General features: G+C 35.9%; 1 protein-coding gene across 2 annotated transcripts in view; it reads right to left on the bottom strand.

The window, feature by feature from the left end:
• C4BPA (complement component 4 binding protein alpha) overlaps positions 1 to 17734 on the bottom strand; it is a 52738-nt gene that overhangs the window by 24103 nt on the left and 10901 nt on the right. For both annotated transcript variants that reach the window (XM_012806680.2, XM_012806679.2), the window contains exons 4-6: positions 11134 to 11233; positions 6867 to 6952; positions 6503 to 6697 (exon numbers count right to left, since the gene is read on the bottom strand). In XM_012806680.2, the coding sequence (XP_012662134.1) occupies positions 6503 to 6697; positions 6867 to 6952; positions 11134 to 11233 (381 nt within the window). The remainder of the gene's footprint in view (positions 1 to 6502; positions 6698 to 6866; positions 6953 to 11133; positions 11234 to 17734) is intronic.

Here is a 17734-nt window from a genome sequence, read left to right on the forward strand (position 1 = left end):
AAAAAAAAAAAAAAAGATGAACACTTCATATTGGTCAAGGAAACAATACAACAAGACATTTCAATTCTAAGTATGTATGTGCCCAACTTACACTCTCCATATTTATGAAACAGACCTTAATTACTTTGAGCAATACAATATCCTATAATACCTATAAAGAATTTTAACACTCTTCTTACAGAGCTGGACAGATCCTCTAAATGGAAACTAAACAAAGATACAAGGGACTTAAACATAACCCCAAAACAACTGTGCTTAATAGACATATAAAGAACATTCCATCCCAAAGCTAAAGAATATATATTTTTCTTGTCTGTCCATGGAACATTCTCCAGAATTGATCATATATCAGGATACAAATAAAACAAATCAAAAGAATTATACCTTGTATCTTCTCAGATCACAAGCCAATAAAGGTAGAACTCAACTCCAACAAAAATTTTCATCCCCACACAAAGGCAAAGAAACTAAACAACCTTATGCTGAATGACAGTTGGGTCAAGGAAGAAATCAAAAAACGAAATTATTAACTTCCTTCAGCATAACAACAATGAAGACACAGGTACTAAAACCTGTGGGACACTGCAAAAGCATTCCTAAGAAGGAAATTTACCTCATTAGATGCCTGCATCAAAAAAAAATTTTTAAAAAACAGAAAGAGAGCACATCAACAATCTAATGAATCATCTTAAACTAATGGAAAAGGAAAAGCAATCCAATCCCAAACCTAGCAAAGGAAAAGAAATAACCAAAATTAAATTAGAAATCAATGAAATTGAAAATAAAAGAATCATTCAGAAAATTAATCAAAAACATTGATTCTTCAGAAAGATAAAAAAAATTGATAAACCATTGACCAGATTAACCAGAAATAGAAAGGTAAATTCTTTAATAACCTCAATCAGAAACAAAAAGGAGGAAATAATAACTGATACCACAGAGATACAAGAGATTATTTCCAACTACTACCAAAAAATATATGCCCAGAAATTTGGCAATGTGGAGAAATAGGCCAATACCTGGAATCAAAACATCTCCCTAGACTTAGCCAAGAAAAAGTAGATCTCTTGAACAGACCAATATCAAGCACTCAGATCAAAGAAATAATAAAAAACTTTCAACAAAAAAAGGCCTGGACCAGATGGCTTCACATCAGAATTCTAAAAGACCTTCAAAGATGAGCATATTCCCACAATGCAGAAACTATTCCAAAATATTGAGAGGGAAGGAATCTTCCCCAATACATTCTATGAAGCAAACATCACCTTGATTCCAAAACCAGGAAAGGACCCAACTAAAAAGGAGAACTACAGACCAATTTCACTAATGAATATTGATGCAAAAACACTCAACAAAATCTTAGCTAATAGATTGCAGCTACACATTAAAAAAAGTATTCATCACAATCAAATAGGTTTCATCCCAAGAATGCAAGGCTGGTTTAACCTAAGCAAGTCATAGCAATAGATACAAAAACAAAGATCATATGATCTTCTCAATATATGCAGAAAAAGCATTTGACAAAATTCATCATCCTTTTCTGACAAGAACACTTAAGAAAATAGGCATAGTTGGCATATTTCTTAAGCTGATTGAAGCCATCTATGACAAAACCACAGCTAATGTCATACTGAATGGAGTAAAACTGAAAGCTTTTTCACTTAGAACTGAAACCAGACAAGGATGTCCACTATCGCCACTACTACTCAACATTGTGCTGGAAGTTCTAGCCAGTGCAGTGAGGCAAAAAAAGGATATAAAAGACATCCAAATGGGAGAAGAGGAGGTCAAACTCTTGCTCTTTGTTGATGATATAATCTTATACTTAGAAAACCCCAGAGACTCAACCATAAAATTCCTGGCAGTGATCAGAAAATACAGTAATGTCTCAGGGAACAAAATCAATGTCCACAAATCAGTAGCCTTTGTATACGCCTACAACAGCCAAGTTGAGAAGCAAATGAAGGACGCAATTCGCTTCACAGTAACTTAAAGAAAATGAAATACTTAGGAATATACCTAACAAAAGAGGTGAAGGATCTTTACAATGAGAATTATGAAACCCTAAGAAAAGAAATTGCAGAAGTCATTAGCAAATGGAATAACATACCATGCTCATAGCTGGAAATAATCAACATTGTCAAAATGTCTATTCTACCCAAAGCAATCTACAGATTCAATGCAATCCCCATTAGAATATCAACATCATATTTTGAAGAACTGGAAAAAATAGTAGTTCGTTTTGTATGGAACCATAAAAAATATCATATAGCTAAGGCTATTCTTAGTAATAAAAACAAAGCTAGAACCATTACCTTACCAGACTTCAGGCTATATTACAAGTCCACAGTAAATAAAACAGCATGGTATTGGCACAAAAATAGGGATATAAATATATAGAACTGAATAAAAAACCAAAAGATGAAACCAGTCTCTACTTGGCATCTGATCTTTGATAAACCAAACAAAAGATGCAGTGGGGAAAAGAATCCCTATTCATCAAATGATGTTGGGAGAACTGTACAACCACATGTAAAAGATTGAAACTGAACCCGCACCTTTTACTACTTACAAAAATTGACTCATGGTGGAGAAAAGATTTAAATCTAAGACACAAAACAATACAAATCTTAGAAGAAAGCATGGGGAAAACTCTTGATGATGTTGGACTGGGGAAATATTTTATGACAAAGACTTCAGTGGCCATCACAACAACAACAAAAATTTTTTTAAAAAGGGACTTAATTAAGCTAAAAAGCTTCTGCACAGCTAAGGATACAATAAATAAAGCAAAAAGACAACCTTCAGAATGGGAAAAGATATTTGCAGGGTATGAATCTGACAAAGGGTTGATAACTAGAATCTACAGAGAACTCAATCAACAGAAAAAGAGTCAACAATTTCATCTACCACTGGGCAAGAGACATGAACAGAACCTTCTCTGAGAAAGATAGATGAATGGCTAACAAACATGAAAAAATGCTTATCGTTCCTGATGGTCAGAAAAATGCAAGTCGAAATCACCCTCAGATATCACCTAACCCCAGTGAGAATAGCCTACATCACAAAGTCTCAAAGCTGCAGATGCTGGCATGGATGTGGAGAGAAAGGAACACTTTCACACTGCTGGTGAGACTGAAAACTAATATAACCTTTTTGGAAGGAAGTATGAAGATTTGATCCTGCAATCCCATTACTAGGCATCTACCCAGAAGAAAGAAAAATCACGCTATCATAAGGACATTTGCACTAGACTGTTCATTACAGCTCAATTTACAATTGCTAAAATGTGGAAACAACCTAAGTGCCACTAACCCAGGAATGGATTAACAAGCTGTGGTATATGTATACCATGGACTACTATTCAGCCATTAAAAAAGATGGAGACTTTACATCTTTTGTATTAACTTGGATTGAGTTGGAATGCATTCTTCTTAGTAAAATATCACAAGAATGGAGAAGAATCCAATGTACTCAATTATAATATGAAGCCAGTAGAAGATCTAATAGATACCTTCATAAGAGGAAAACTCAAATCAATTCAAGGTGGGGAGCAGGGCAATAAGTGGGGATGAGGAGGGGGGCATGGGGGATTATAGTATATGGCACACCTCCTGGGGGTAGGACACAATTATAAGAGAAACTTTACCTAACAAATTCAATCAGCGTAACCCAATTCTTTGTACCTTCAACAAACCTCAAACAGTTAAAAAAAAAAAAAAGAAAAAAGCATAAAAATAATGGGCTAAGGTCATGAGTAGTCATTTTTCAAAAGAAGACAAATAAATGGCCAACAAGCATATGAAAAAATGTTCAATATCAATAATCATCAGAGAAATGCAAATTAAAACCACAATGAGATATCTTCTTATGCCAATGAAAATGACCATTATTAAAAAGACCAAAAAAACAAACAAACAAAAAAAGAAAAATGCTGGCAAGGATGCAGTGATAAGGGAACTCTTATACAGTTTTAATGAGAATTATAAATTAGTGCAACCTCAATGGAAAACAGTATGGAGTTTTCTCAAAGAACTAAAAATAGAACTACCATAAGATCTACCAATCCCACTTCTGTGTATCTATCCAAAGGAAAAGAAATGATTATATAAAAAAGATACCTGCACACATATGTTATTGTGGCTATTCATAATAGCAAACATATGGAATCATCCTTTGTGTTCATCAACCAAATGTTGAATACAGAAGATGTGGTATATATACACAACAGAATACTATCCAGCTATTGAAAAGAATGAAATCACATCTTTTGCAGCAACATGATTAGAACTGGAGACCGTTATCTTAAGTGAAGCCACCCAGACACAGAAAGAAAAATGCCACATGTTGTCCCACACGTGGGAGCTAAGGAAGAAGAGCATGGAACGATAGACAATGGAGACTTGGAGAGGTGTTGCGTGGGTGATGGGAGGTTGCTTGGTGGGTACAATATGTATACTCCAGTGGTGGATGCACTGAAGGCCCTGACTTCATCACAATGCAAATATATCAATATCAATATAGCAAAGTTGCAATTACACCTTATATTAATACACAAATGAAAAATAAATGGGAAAAACTTTAAAAATAAAAAATAAAGTATGTATGTGTATCATTTCAGTTTTTAAAAAGCCTGTGTCAAGTGAGTTCCTATCATCTTGGTCCTTCTATGAGATGTTTGTGGATAACTCTTTCAACTGTCCTACCAATAAAAGCGAGTCATAGAAAAATATTTTTTATTTCATTTTTTTTGGTAAAAAATTTGTAAATAGTCATATTCAGTCATATACAAGCCAAAAGAAAAATGTACCTCCAAGGTCCCCAAAACTTCTGATATAATGTCCTAATTTCCTGAATGATTTTGGTAGGTCCTTGGCCTACTGTAATGACATGGTATCATGCAAAAGTAGCCAGGACATCAGAGACCTATACCCCCAGGAGAGAACAAACTGCACTCACCTCCTGTCACACATAGTTAGTCACCAATCTTGTCAATCCTAGCACCTTAATTTCTCTATAATGCTTCAACTTCTCTCTAAGCCAGCTGCCATAGCTACAGTTAATACTATCTTTACTATTTGGCTAGGGGTTTACAAAGGTGCCATCTTAGTCTATTTCTCCAACTATAACAAAATACCTTAGCTGGGTAGTTTATAAATAATGGAAATTTGTTTCCCACAGTTCTGAATGCTGGGAAGTCCAAGATCTAGGCACCAACAGATTTGGTGTCTGGTTAGGGCTTGATCTCTGTCTGCTTCCAAGATGGTGCCTTCTTGCTGCATCTTTATGTGGAGGAAGGGATTAATGCTGTGTTCTCACAAGATAGAAGGACAAAAAACACTAAGGTTCTCTCCTCTATCTCTTTTATGAGGGCACCGATCTAATTCATAATGTTGGCTCCTTCATGACTTAATCACTTTCCAGAAGGCCCTACCTGATAAAATTATCACATTGGGTCTTAGGTTCTAACATGAATTTGGAGGGACCAAAACAGATGCCTATTGGTTAAGATTTTTCTCGCTTCAGATTGTTGTCCATTCTCTAGCCAGATTTCTTCCTAAAAGCACACTCATTCTCCTGAGAGCGACATACAAGGCCCTTCATCACCTGGCCCCTGCTAACTTTTCCAGTCTTAGTTCCTCCCATTTCCACTTCTTGCAGCCCTGACTTCAGGCGTTTTGCATTGTTTGCAGTATCCTTCTTTTATCTCCATAGTTTGACTATATCCTGTTGTTAAATCAGAATAGCAAGTGACACTGTGTGAAGTTAATAGCAAAGTGTGATGCCCTAGATAAGCAGACTAACAGGAACATAATACATGTATCTTCTGGCTCAATTATGGCTTGCTTTGTTCTTTTGCCCTTCTGGTATTAGGTTTCACTTGCCCTACAAGCATAGGTGGTTGACATTACAAGTGCTGACAGTTTCAGTTGTACTTCCTAAACAGACAAAGGACTACATTCCCCAATCCTTTGAAGCTTCCCTCTAGTTATAAACAAAAGGTTGCCGTGCACTGTATTAATGTACCCAGCTATGATTTAATTAATTAATTAAATAAATAAGTAAAAATTTTAAAAAGGTTGCAGTGCAAAGGGATGTGGTCACCTGCAGGACAAGCTCATGGCCACAGCTCAATTTACCTTTCTCTCTTCCTCTATTGAAGAGACTGTGAAAGCACCATGAGAACAGAGCCACCTGGATTGCTAAGCAGGTGGCTAAGCTAATGCTCAGACTACAGCTGCTCTGGAGAATCACCTAGCCACATCACAGACTCAGAATGAATGAGAATGAACTTTTACTTCACCAAACCAGTGAGATATTGGTGCAGCTTTTTACTATATTCTAACACAGCATGTGGTAAATATCAGTTGGCCAAATAAATGATTGCATTGGTAGTAATTAGTCTTTGAGTTGTTCCATTTTCCCAATAAATTTTTCTTTATTTTTCTTTAAAACAAAGGAGAACAAACAATTCAAAGAAGAATGCATCCTTAAGACTTACGTTTACAGGCAGGAGGGCTGGAGCTCCAGACACCTGTGGTTTTATTCTCTACTGTGCAGGAAATGGAGGCTTTGCCTATGAGTGAGAAGTGTGGGTCACAGCTGTAGGTGACAGAGGCGCCATACTCATACACGTCTTTATTGCCACCATTGTGCTTCCCATTGCTGATGTCTGGAGGGGCCTCACACTTGGCAACTGATATGAGTGAGTGAAGAGAAAGAAATTATCAAGAAAGGCACTGGTACAAATCTAAACTTCATGAAAATTCTAATGGAGGATACACATAGAGATAAAGATGTGCAGGAACTTTATTATCTAAAGTAGTTAAAGTTGATAGTCAAGTCAGAAAAAAATCTTCACTTACTTACACATTGTGGGAAAGGATCACTCCAGTCAACTCCTTTATCTTGGACTTCACAATAACTAGTAGTTGAACCAACTAAGACATATCTGAACAAGAGAGAATCAAAGACTTTAATGGGGCTTGGGGCTTGTAGCACAGTGGTTATGATGCCACCACATACACCAAGGGTGGAGGGTTCAAACCTGGCCCAGGCTGCAACAAAAAATAGCCGGGCATTGTGGCAGGCACCTGTAGTCCCAGCTACTTGGGAGGCTGAGGCAAGAGAATTGCTTAAGCCCAAGAGTTTGAGGTTCCTGTGAGCTGTGACACTACAACACTCTACTGAGGGTGACCTAGTGAGACTCTGTCTCAAAAAAAAAAAAACAAAAAAACAAGATTTTAATGGAATTCTTTCTACCCCAAATTAAATTGGATAAAGAGATCTGGATCTGAACAAATGTAATTTCTACTCAATATGAAAATGAAGAAATAATGTTTTCTCAAATATCACTTCCCATTGAGCACACTTTTTAGTAAAATTTCATCACTCCAATGAGGCAAGTGTGTTTGTTCATTTGTTTTTTCCTTCTTTAATCTATTATTGAGGATCTATGAGGTGTCACCCATGCAGTTCTTCCAGAGCTCAAGCAGGATAATAAGAGTCACTTGACTGCATTCTGCAATTTCCTTTAATCGAAAGTGCCAGCTAGATTACTGACCCTAAACTCTCAAGATTTCTGGTTGGAAGGCTCCTCTGACTTCTATATGCTAGGTTTACTTACCTAGACTATTAACCCCCCTTTCACCACTCCCATTTTTATGGCTGCTTATAAGTCCAAGTCTTAAGCTTTCTTTGTCTCACTGCCCTCTCTTTCATGATAATGGTTGGAGGGAAATGGAAATAGCATTGCTTGTACAATTTCATATTGTAGCATCACCAAGATTATTGATAATAAGTAATGATTTCATATTGCAGCATTATCAAGTAATAAGCCTTGATAATGATTACTTATCAAGTAATGTGACAGAACATGAAAGTAAATATCACCTTCACAATCTAAGAGACTCTGGACCAATTTATCATATATTAACTTCAAGAAAAATTTATCTTTAATACAGCTACAATTAGGTTTTAAAATTTCTTTAAAAGGTAGTTTTTCTAACCTAGCCAAGAGATTAAGTATAGAGTAGTATTTCCAATTATTCTGATAAGAACAACTGAGGTTTCAATGGCATTTTAGTTCTGAACCTTCTCACATTTCCTTTTGGGAGCCATACACAATAAGAGGAAAATAGGATAAAAATGAGAAAATCAACAAAATGAAGCAAACAAAAAAAAAATCAGAAAAAAAATGACGGGTATAAATGGCAAGCAAAGGAGAATCATTATATGCTTAATTGTAGAACCTAAGGAAAGAATACAAACAGAACAAAATAGCTTCTTAAATGCATCTTGAATAAATGCTACTGAAATAAAACAAAACTTTAATCTGCCTATTAAAATTGAACAGCAGCAAAAAATTGAACCAAATTATTTTTAACAAAACAACTAAGAGTAAAATTATTAGATTTCAAAGATAAAGAATAATATTTGGGGCAGCCAAATTATTATTCAAAATTTATGAATTATGCACCAACACCATTGGCTGACTATGAGAAGGATAGCAGGCCAAGTAAACATCACTAGAGAAACAGGAAAATCTTAACTGAAAATCTTGGCCAGCAACTCATGGTCTTGCATCATGACAATGCACCAGCTCACATGGCACTATCTGTGAGGGAGGTTTTAGCCGGTAAACAAATAAATTGTATTATTATATACCTGATCTAGCCCCCAATGACTTTTTCTTTATCCAAAGATAAAGGAAATATTGAAAGGAATCTGGACATTCAGGACGTCAAGGGTAATACCACTGTAGCTTTGATAACCATTTTAGGAAAGGGTTTTTAAATTAATTTGAAGGGTGAACTAGGAACTGGCATTGGTGCATAGATTCCCAAGGGGATTATTTCAAAGTTGACCATAGTGATGGTCAGCGATGGGGTACATAGCACTTTTCCACAATAAGTTTGCAAACTTAATTGTCAGACATCATAACTTCTGTGGTTATGTTTCTTGAAGTACATCCTGGCTGACATAATTAACTAACATAAATAGACAATAAAAAGTAATTAGAAATCTGAAAATTGGAAAGTAGCTAGTAAAACAAATTACTATTTCAGGTGATGTGATTACAAACTAGATACTCTGGCTGGATGTGATGGCTCAAGCCTATAATCCTAGCACTCTGGGAGGCTGAGATGGGCGAATTGCTTGCGCTCAGGAGTTCAAGACCAGCCTGAGCAAGAGCGAGACCCTGTCTCTAAAAAAGAAAATAGCCAGGTGCTGTGGCGGGTGCTTGTAGTCCCAGCTACTCAGGAGGCTGAGGCAAGAGGGTCACTTGAGCCTAAGAGTTTGAGGTTTCTGTGAGCTATGACACCATGGCACTCTACGAAGGGCAACAAAGTAAAACTCTGTCTCAAAATAAAAATAAAAGAAATTTTATATAGTATCAAAGAGCATCTCAAATCAGTGAATTAAAGTTGGACTTTTAAATAAATGATGTTGAGATAACAGGAAAGAAACATGAGAAAATATAGACTAGGATCTGTACCTCATACTGTATGCCAATGGGTCAAAGCTTTGAACATTAAAACATAAAAGTAGTAGAAGAAATGTAGGGTGTATCAAAAGTCTCTGCATACATAGAAAACATATCTTAGAAGATTTTCACCATGAGTGGGAAAGAAGACTTCATGAAAAGAGGTAGAGAAACATGTGTAGAAAGAGGTAGAGAAACATGTAGAGAATATTTTGTAAATATTTTATAAAATTTTGTAAGTAAAGGTACATTCAGCTACAATTTCCCATTTTCCCTAAGTACCTGCATATGGTGGCTTTTGTTACACTCTGTATAGGCAATTAATATTATTATTATCATTATTAAGACAAGGTCTCATTCCATCACCTGGGCTGGAATGCAATAGCAACTTCATAGCTCACTGCAGCCTCAAACTCCTGGGCTCTGTAAAGATAGGGTCTCACACTTGTTTAGGTTAGTCTCAAACTCCTTACTTCAGCAGTCCTGCTACATTGGTGTCCCAAAGAGCTCGGATTATAGGCACAAGGCACCATGCCAGGTTTGGCAGTTATTTTTAAATCTCAAATTGGGCATCACCGTTTAAATTAAGATATAAAATCTAAGAGCCATTGTTAAAGGAGAAATTGATAAATTTAACAACATAAAAACAAACAATTTCTTCTTTAAAAGAAAATATAATACCAATAGCCAAGTTAAAAAATAATAATATTATAATAGGGGGAATTGGGTATATGTACATATTGACTATATCCTAAAAATGAAGAATAAAAAATATAAATATTTGAGAGAAAAAAATAGGCAATGACATGACAAATAGTCCACAAATAAATATGACCATCTCTTGAATACATTTGAATACATAAAAATACACTCAACTTCACTGATAATGAGAGAAATGTACATTGAAATGATAGTAAGAGCTTGTTTTCTCCACTCACACTGGAAAAAATTCAAAAATTTAATAATTTTTCAAATTTTTGACAACATAATTGGAGAGTTCAGAGCGAGAGATTTTGCAAACTCTGAAAAACTGTGCAATGTTTACTTAGTGCAATCTGACAATATCTTTGAAACTTTCAAACATATGTACTCATTGACTCAGCTCTGAGTCACCTCTGAGTCAATGAATTTACCCTACAAACATAACTGCATATGTATGAAATGACATATGTACAAGGTAATGCATCACAGCATTGTTCAGAATGGCAAAAAATTAGAAATACCCATGTATCCCTTAAAGGGGCTGTCAAGCCATGACACATAAAATTCTATGCAGTTGTTAAAAGAAGATTAATAAGGCACCTCTCTATGTACAAATATGCAAAAATTTCCAGTATATATTGATGAGTAAATAACGAAACAAGATTCAAATCCACATTTGCTATTGGAAAGGGGTAGAATATATGCTAATGTCTTAGCTTGTACACACATTTGTATAAGGAAACACTAGAAAGATACATAAGAGTCCAATAAAAATGGATCCTTGCTGGAGGACAGGAAGAAAAGGGGTATATGGAGATAGGATGGCATCAAGAATTCTCAATGTATATCTTTCTGCATCATTTTAAATTCTGAAAATATATGAACACATTAGCTACTTTAAAAATGAATTTAAAAGACTTGTTTCTAGATTACCTCCCACTCACCCTTCTAAACAGCTGAATTTTATGTGTGATCCCAAAGACAGATCTGTTTTAATTTCCACTTCCCCATTAGGTAACTCTCCTGGGTTTCCGCATCGTCTCTCTAAGAGAAAAATTTAGATGATTAGTGATACAAGTATTCACAGATATGGCATTATGTTCAATTATGTTTAGCCTAAAGCTGCCTCCTTACATATTTTAAGTTTGGCCTTACGCTCTCTCTGTACATAGTACACTATAACCTAGCGGGGTGTGTAAACAGGCTATAAGCTACTCTGTGCCAATTACCAGGTTCTGGCTAATCCAGGTGGTCAACTGTTCAACTCATGTTCAAATAAGACGAACACTGAACTGTAACTAATCCAGCTGTTTCTGTACTCACTTCTATTTTCTATAATCACTTCCCTTTTTCTGTCCATAAATCTTTAATCACATAGCCACACTGGAGTCTCTCCAAACCTATTCGCTTGTTTTTATGGGACCTTTATGGACAACCTTTCTTCCTCTTAATATAAGCAAATAAGGGTACAATATTTAGGCCTAAATTCTTAGTTCTGTGCTTTCAAGATACGAATTTTCTACCTTGTTTCACCTGAGAGTCATCTTTTTAAAAGGCAAATTGCCACCTGGCTAATAATTGCTTAGGGCAATAAAACTGGTAATGGGAAAATTTATTGTCTAAATAGGATAAAGAAAAATATTTAAAAGCTAGCAGTAAAAATCTGTAGAAAAGCTATAAGATCTGTGTCTGTCTTTGTGTCTGTATGCCTATGTGTTTATATGTGTCATATGTATGTGATATTTCACTACCAAAACATATAAAAGAGTGCTAATAAAGTATCAAAGAAAAGTAAGCCCTTAAACATAGTCTCAGGGTAAATGGAAATAAAAACTTAAGGCTTTCCCCCAGCTACTGACTGAACCCCATCTTGGTCAAGGGGATACACTAAAACTGAGTTGCTAGCCATGAAGAGATCAGACACGCCTCACTCACCAGGCCCCTTTCCCTTCTTAGAGCTATCTTCTGTGACTCATTAACAGGCCTGAAGCTGGGCAAGACAAATCTGCAGGTCCTCAATATATGTGACAACCCACCTGGGCCTGAGTGTGTAGCTAGCAGTTTGCTCCGATTAACTTTGCACTCACTCCTGGTCTATTGGACAAAGCCTAACTCCTCCAGCCAATTGTCAACTAAAGAATCTTTAAACCCACCTATAACCTGTAACTCCCCACTTTTAGATGTCCCACTTTCCAGGCCAAACCAATATACACCTTCCATGTATTGATTTATGACTTTACTGTTATTCCAATCTCCTTGAAATGTATAAAACCTAACTGCAGCTCCACCACTGAGTCCACTTGCTCAAGGCTCCTCAAATTTGGCTCAGATTTAAATTATTTTGCAGAAGATGGGTTCTTTTCCACTGACATCAAGAAAATAAAAACTAAGTCAAATGCCTTTTAGCACACATGACTTTAGTAATTTTTGGTAAATAAAACTAGTTTTAAAATGGTTAAAGTCTATATATTTTAAGTTCATAAAACTGCAGCACCTGTGATATTTTTGATACTTGCTGGATTTGGCTGTGAGCTTTTCTTTTTGGTTTTGAGCCTCTGGAGTCTTGGCTCGGGATGGGTGGCCATGTTTTGGCCTGGGGATGTTCCCAATGCCTTGACGAGCAGCTGCAAGGCAGAATCACGTCCAATATGGTGCCTCCTTCCCAGCCCCAGCTTTGCCTTCAGGCCATTCTAGAAGGAAGGTCTATTCCAGGTATCCTACTTCTTCTGTCCTGAGCTCTATACTTGGTATGTAAATTAAGGACTCAGACAGGCTCTGCCCTTCATGGCCACTCTAGGTTAAGACCTAAGGAAGATGTTAGGAAGGGTACCTGTGTCATAGTTTGTAATTTAAAACCTTAAAATTGCCTTATGTAAAAGAGGATAATCGTAAAAGGTCTGAGTCATTTGTAAGTTAAAATACTGAAACATTAATTATTAAACTTAAGTTTACATACTTTGGCATCTTATTTTGATGTGGTATAGAAAAGCAAAATACATTTATTAAATAATAATTTGAAGAAATACTTTAATGATAAAATCACAAAATGATTTCCACCTACAAATACTGATATAAAATAATTCAAAATTACTTCCTAAGCTTTTCACTAAAAGGTAAGGTTACTGAAAGTTAAAATTATAGTTAATATATGTAATAAATACTAGTAGAGAACAATTGCCTATACCACATACATAAGTAGAGCAAGATATGTTTTCAGTGAAAAAACTTGTAAAGGCATGAAAATGTTTGTTAAAAAAAAACTTTGTCCAGTTTAAAAATTACTTAAGAGTTATTTCAAAAGGAAGGGAATTAAAAACTATAAGTAAAACTAAATAAATAAGAAGAGTTGAGAAGAGAACAAATTTTAAAATGTGTTAAGAGATTTATCAGGGGGCTATGAAGACTCCAGCCCCAGTTAGGTCTTTCTTTGGGTGCCACTAGCAATTGGTCCCCAGAATCTGAAAGCACTTTTACTTAGCTGGCACAAAAAGGGGAAACCCAGTACCATGAGCAGAGCTGGCGTGAAAAAGGCAAGTCACAGGCAAGCAGTGGCAACTTAACTGAAGTGTAAGTAGTTAAAGTACATAGAACATACTTAAGTTTATAAATAGATAGAATACACTTGAATTTACAAGCAGATAGAACACCCTGAGGGAGGTGTGGGTCTCTTCCTTGCCAACGAGGAAAGACCCCTTACAAATTTGTTCCCTTGTGTTTATTTCCCAATTTCTAGCTTGGCTCCACCTACTTCTAATGTTTATGTATTTCTTAACTCATGTTTATGCATTTCTTCTACCTAGGGTCTTCATCAAGCTGACTCCACACTATTCTTAACTAACTTCTCCTTTGAAAAGTCTTCTAGATATTCCTAGGGCATTGATTAATCACGGGATGCTGCCTAGCTTCTTCTTTAAAAAGTTTCCACTGATCAAGCCCTCTGTAGGGGGAAGGGGAGTAGAGCAGTGTCTAAATTTCAAAACTTTCCACAATCTTGGCTACTTCTGCTTTTGTAGTAGCTCAAAATAGTCTCTCCTCCCTACCCTGTTCATGTCTAAGCTAAGGAACGATCTGTTTTCTCTGTCTAAACAATTGTCCACTTTTCTTTTCCTTCTTACCCTGTTCCCAATCTGTCCCTGATAAGATCATAAAAGTTTATAGCAATCTGGAGTGGTCAAAAGCTGAGAATGTTCGGGTCGATTTGTTTATAAGATTATATCAAAATTAACGTTAGTATTGATATTACACTAATACAGAAGTAAAACTTGGTTTTCTCTACTTAAATAAAAATTTTCTGTAACATTAATAGGATATGATAAAATAGTTTTGTCCCCTTTGAGGAAACTGCAAAAAAAGAGAGAAAGAGGAAAGAGAGCGGTTCTGATTCATGCTTTTTCACATCTTTTGATTATTTGGAACCCTGGGTCTCCTCTTCCTCAAAAAATAAAGGCTTTTGCCATTTAAGTTTTTTGAATTATCACTTTGGCTAAATAAATGAATATTATCTCACAGTGATCTGTGATCCTGCTTTGATTAATTCTTTTAAGCCTTTGAAATATTTAACAGGCTTTTCAAAATCAAAGTTCAAATTTAAAATTTAATCTTTCATTTTTCACCTCAAACTAACTTTGGAATGCCACAGAGGGCTCCTGGGGCATCCAAAAGAGAGATAAGCAGGATTATTTGATATGTTAAATCATAATACATGGGAAGCACTGTCAAGTAAAAAATGATCTTTGAGTTATATTTTTATGAAATGAAGATGTTATTAATATATGTTCCATTATTGTATGGGATTCTTAAAATTTTGATATATTCAGCACATGTTATCACTCATAATTGGGATTATTTTGTTAAATTATTACAGACCACAAAAATAACCAAGTGTCATTGTCAATTGAACCTTAAACTATGATTATTTTAAGTTGTTTCCAGAGTTCATTGCTTCATTCTGATTCATTTTCTAAAAACTCTACACAAACAACTAAAATCCAAGAGTATTATTTTCAAGGATGTTCATGAAAAGGGCCCTGACTGGGAATTTTATAGGTTTCTGATAACTTTATATTCACAGCATTTGGACTTCCCAGGGCTCTTACAAAAATCATTTGGAATTTCCAGGACTCTTATAAAAAGACTCATTTATAAAACTTGTAACCCAAGCACTATAAGAATTAATTGAACACCAAAAAAATACTTTGCCAGATTTTCATGTTAAATTAGCCAATGATGAAATTGTTTAGATATGCAATTTGAACGAACTCCATAGTCCAAGTAAAATTATCAGTGATAAGCGATGTAATAAACAGTGCTATGCACTTGAATTGGAGAAATAAAATTAGTATTTAAGAGGACATAAGTCCAATAGTAAATGTGGACTCATGGAGAGGCTGAACAGCTGCCTGGTCCTCAGTCCTTAAAACGCTTCCATTACTAAAAACTCTGCATTCCAGAACTGATCATGGGATAGATAAATAACCCAAACTTAACATAAATTGATGCAGCGACTGCTCTAAATTGCTAACATGGCTTATGAGCAATGTTTGCTTTGTCAGACCTATAGTCCGGGAATATAATGAAACCTTCAGGTACATTTCTTCTACCTGATGGGCCATTTAAACATTTTTAGAGGGATTTCAGTCAATTATCATTTTCAATACTTATTTTCTGGTTGCATAGAAGCTTTCTCATGGAAGAAGGCCATGTTACAATAACGACTAAAAAGGTATTAGGAAGTGTGTTTTCCTCATGGGACATTCCTGGTGAAATTTTCAATGATACTTGTTTTCACTGGACAAGTTGTAAAATAGTTAAATGAGGTATTTCAGATAACAGTAGCAACAGGCAAAGCTAACTAAATTGACTAGATTCTCTTAGCCAGAAGTAGTGCAGACTGATGACAATTAGATCCACATCAACTAACAAACATAAGTTGACATGACACCTTAAGAAATAGTTACTGGAAAGCCTATGTTTCTAATACATAATAGAATCTCATGAATCTTCTGCTACTGAACTCTGGTATGCCTAAAGCCTGAAAGGATTTGATGTGTTTATACCAAAGTGTGTTTTCACCAGATAAAAAAAGTTTTTCATGGTCCCTTGACAGAAGACAATTAAACCCTTCACCATCTAGAACCCAGAGACAGGGGCATCTGAGAACAACACCAACATCAGAAAGACTGCCCTTGCCATCTACACTGCAGGAAAACAGTCACACCTTGAACCTTGGGTTCATACTCTCACAACTCAGAAAGACCCCCTTCAAGACTCTTAAACCTGCACACCCATTGGTGACCTTAAGGTAAAGCTAACCAGAGAAGTTTCTCCCCAGAAGTAGACAGCATCCCAGGTGCAGGCAGATTTTTCCCCAAGATCATGAACCAAGAATTGTCTGCAATCCTGAGACCCATATCTCTGTTTTTTCCTTGCTTTTGCCTCTATCAATAACAAGACTGAAAAGGGGGTCTCTTGTGTGCACTCATGGGGTATACTTTTATTTGTAGAGGATTTTGCAGGCAGTCTTATACATGGACAAACTTATGCCCTGATAGATGAAAGATGAAAGGCCAGGGTGGGTGAGAAATTTTAATGGTAGCTTTATTGCTTCATAATCAATCAGAAACAGAACACGGATCTGCTCCTACATCATAGGTTAAAGAGAACATTGCCAGGAGGCTTTCACTCCTCTGAATAGACATCAATTTTTAAGTCTCTTTTTTCATGGTTTGGAGTAAGTGAAGCAATGACTAAAAATGAATCCCTCATGCTAGGCTTTACAGCAGATTCTGCTACGAAGCTGTGGTTATACAACAGATTTTAAATTCTCTTGCTAAAGTCAATCTAGATAATAGAATTTTCTAGATTACTTAATGGCTAAACAGAGGATATATCTGTGCAGTTCTGAGACCTACTGTTGAGCATGGAGGAACACACTAGCTATTATACAAATTCAGCTGAAGTGGATTAATGAACAGCTGCTTGGTTGCAATGAGTAGACTCTGTATACAGCTCATTCTTTGAGCTATTTGATTTCAGTTCATTTGGTTCATGGCGACCCTGGCTAAGGAGCATCCTCCAAACTTTTAGAATGATCCTTTTAATAGTCATAATAGTAGTCTTCCTGGTGTGCTATATTCCCTCAAAAGCTTTAAAAGTTTTCATGCAGCCATCAGTAAAATGTCATTCTCCCTTTGACCAGACCAAAACAAACTCAAAGAATTGTGTGCCCATGCAGGCACCATAACCTGGGAATGACTTGCCGAGATCAGAAACCCCAAATCATGGTAACTGAGAACAGTGGTGAAACCCTAAGTTTGGGTCACACTCTTATTTAAGTGAGAACCTGACTAAAAGAGGGGGACTTTAAAACAAAATTAAGGGAGGCCCTTGTTTTGGACTGAGTTTGTGCATGAGACCCCCCCAAAACCAGGCTAAACAAATATGGACTCATTCATACTAAATACAACATGATCAAACTAAAACTTTAAGGAAACAGATAAATTCTAAAATAGGCTAGTTTTTTTTTTTTTTCTCCCCTCCTGAAAA

Source organism: Otolemur garnettii, unplaced genomic scaffold (genome assembly GCF_000181295.1).
Source record: "Otolemur garnettii isolate 467f Iridium unplaced genomic scaffold, OtoGar3 scaffold00055, whole genome shotgun sequence".
Lineage (NCBI taxonomy): Eukaryota > Metazoa > Chordata > Mammalia > Primates > Galagidae > Otolemur > Otolemur garnettii.